The 2,552-nt window shown below is 36.1% G+C and overlaps 1 protein-coding gene across 4 annotated transcripts in view; it reads right to left on the reverse strand.

Annotated features, from left to right (window-relative positions):
* Positions 1–884, reverse strand: part of LOC106870746 (chitinase-3-like protein 1) — a 34,898-nt gene extending 34,014 nt beyond the window's left edge. For 2 of the 4 annotated variants that reach the window (XR_008266389.1, XM_014916936.2), the window contains exon 1: positions 776–884. Coding sequence is in view for 1 of the 4 variants with exons in the window: in XM_014916936.2 (XP_014772422.1) it covers positions 776–806 (31 nt within the window). In the remaining 3 variants the exon portion in view is untranslated. Of the gene's footprint in view, positions 1–222; positions 415–524; positions 679–775 lie in introns of those variants that run through there. The other 2 variants (XM_052975217.1, XM_052975213.1) reach the window with 2 other exon arrangements.
* Positions 885–2,552: the final 1,668 nt, after the last annotated feature.

Raw genomic sequence — 2,552 nt, forward strand, 5'->3', positions numbered from 1 at the left:
CTTATGATTTAACACACTCACCGGTAAAATAAATGGAAATTTTACAGGTGAGTGTGTTAAATTATAAGGCACCAAAAGAGAATGACTCTCTTCAGACACAACAGCATATAATATATATATATATATATATATATATATATATAAACATACACACGTATGCGTGTGTGTGTGTGTGTGTGTGTGTGTGTGCATGTGTGTTTGATACTGTAGTATGTTGTCTACCTTTCGGCTGCAACTTCGTTCCACTAAAAAGGGTAACTGAGTGAGCGAAAGTGTTGCTGCTTCATTTTTATAGCTGCACTTATTTATCTTGTTGACAATGCAATAAATGAATTTGTGAGAAAACGTTTTTTTCTTCTCAGATTTGTCGTTTTGGTTTCTCAAAGAGCTTCACAGGAAAAGCGGTAAATGAAAAGAGGCGGGTATAACAACTTTACTACTTAACAAGATTGTATATTTGTAAGCAATGTTTATATATATATAAATGTATGTGTGTATGTGTGAGTGTTTATGTATGTACGTACCTATTTACGTATGAATGCATAAACTCTTTTATATATTCTTCTGGCTTAGTTTTATAAATTGTTCACAAAGAGAGAAAGAGCAAGTTGTTTATTCAGTGTTAAGACTCCTTCATTGGAAGTTTGACATCAATTAGATAATCACCCATGCATGCACAGCAACATTTCATATATCTAATGCAGTGAGTTGAACCGAAGTTATCCTTATGATTAGAAAACAAAATCTTTATTATTAAACTTAATCTTAGGCCTACCTCCACCCAGCCTCCGTGTTTTGAGAATCATAAATAAATTTCCTCAGCATAGTCGAATCTTCCAGAATTCTCTTCGCTGCTAGTCAACTGGTCCTCATGCATTTGAGCTCTTCTTCGAATGTCCGATGCTAGGCGTTCATAACCTCCTCCTCCTCCTCCTCCTCCTCCTCCTCCTTCTTCTTCTTCTTCTTCTTCTTCTTCTTCTTCTTCTTCTTCTTCTTCTTCTTCTTCTTCTTCTTCTTCTTCTTCTTCTTCTTCTTCTTCTTCTTCTTCTTCTTCTTCTTCTTCTTCTTCTTCTTACTTAATTGTAGATTTACATTCCAAATGACCAGCTACTGCAAAATATGACCCACTAAGGCGCAGTGCCACAATGTTTTGCAGAAAGTTTTCGTCAATTCTAATTCCATCCTACCAGATAGTTTTGAGGATTATCCGTAGACGCCATTGATGGAATATGTCCAGCTTTTTGTTTACCTTTGTCGTCATTTCTGTCTGTGTTTCCATTACCATTGCTTAGAAGAGAGAGAATTTTTCAAAATCTCTTCCACAATTTGCTGTTCGATAAAGATAAAATATTCAGTTGTGATATTAATCTGCATCATTTCGATCTTTCTACGGCTAATTCTTTTCTGTTTGTATTTTAAGTTTGATAGTCAGTTCTTGCAGTTCACCCCTGTTTCTACTCGCAGTGTTTAGGTCACAAAGCCTTTCTATTTCCTTCCACTACAACCTTGCAATGCTCTCAATTGTTACATTTTTCATCACATACTCAAATCTGTGTGTAGAATCAGAAAGCGAAATCGAAAATTCAACTAATGAGTAGGCGAAGGTCACTGCCAACTAGCCATTTGCCGTGAAGAGGCGAAAAGATACCATAACGGCCGAAGAACGTATTTCAGCCATTGTAGTACGTCAACAGTGCGGAAGAAAAGTAAGCCATGTTGAGAACAGCAGTGAGAAAAAGTGCAGAATATGGTTGCAGAGGACAATCAAGAAAGGAACAGTGGATAGGAACTTAATGAGGCAGCATTGAGCTGCGACGAACAGGAGAGAACAATTAAAACAATCTATCTAGGGTTATCTAAAAACAGCAAGCAACAACGATGTCTCTAATAAGATTAATTAATGAACTTTTGGAAATATAGATGTATTTATGTTTGAATGTAATGATCCTGGTTATGATTATCAACAATATAGTTAATGGAAAACTCCAGAGGAGCATTCAAAATACTAACGAGGATACGCAACTGTTTAAAGTATGTGATATGGTGGGTTGGGAAACTTAGATCAGCTGCGGTTATCCATGCAACATGTAGAAAACCTTCCTCTAGCTGTGTTGAAAATATAAAAATAATAACGTCCAAGAAAATCTGTTAGTCGAGGTTTTCGAAATATTCAATTGATAATTCTCAAGTTTTCGTATGCGCATGTCATACATAATTTGTTGTTGCTTAGCCCCAACTCATCACTGTTACAAGATGTAATTGAAGTTTGAAGGGAATTGAGCTGCTTTTTCAGGCAGATCAAGTGACAGCACTAAGACTTCCTCATCGACACAAAAACCTAGGCAATTATCGAGGCGTGCTTATACATGCCTGTCTTCAGTTATATCTTAGTTTCCCCTGATTAGAGTTATAGAATTATTTCGAACGGCCACCTATTTGGTAGCAAGATTGCAAAGGTTTTATTTTTTTTAAAGGAAAGTGGACCACGTTCTTTTCGTTATCCTTAGCATTGTTATTTGCTCTTTAGATTCTAAGATCTCTTTGATTTTTGT

This window comes from Octopus bimaculoides, chromosome 2 (genome assembly GCF_001194135.2).
Source record: "Octopus bimaculoides isolate UCB-OBI-ISO-001 chromosome 2, ASM119413v2, whole genome shotgun sequence".
Classification (NCBI taxonomy): Eukaryota; Metazoa; Mollusca; class Cephalopoda; order Octopoda; family Octopodidae; genus Octopus; species Octopus bimaculoides.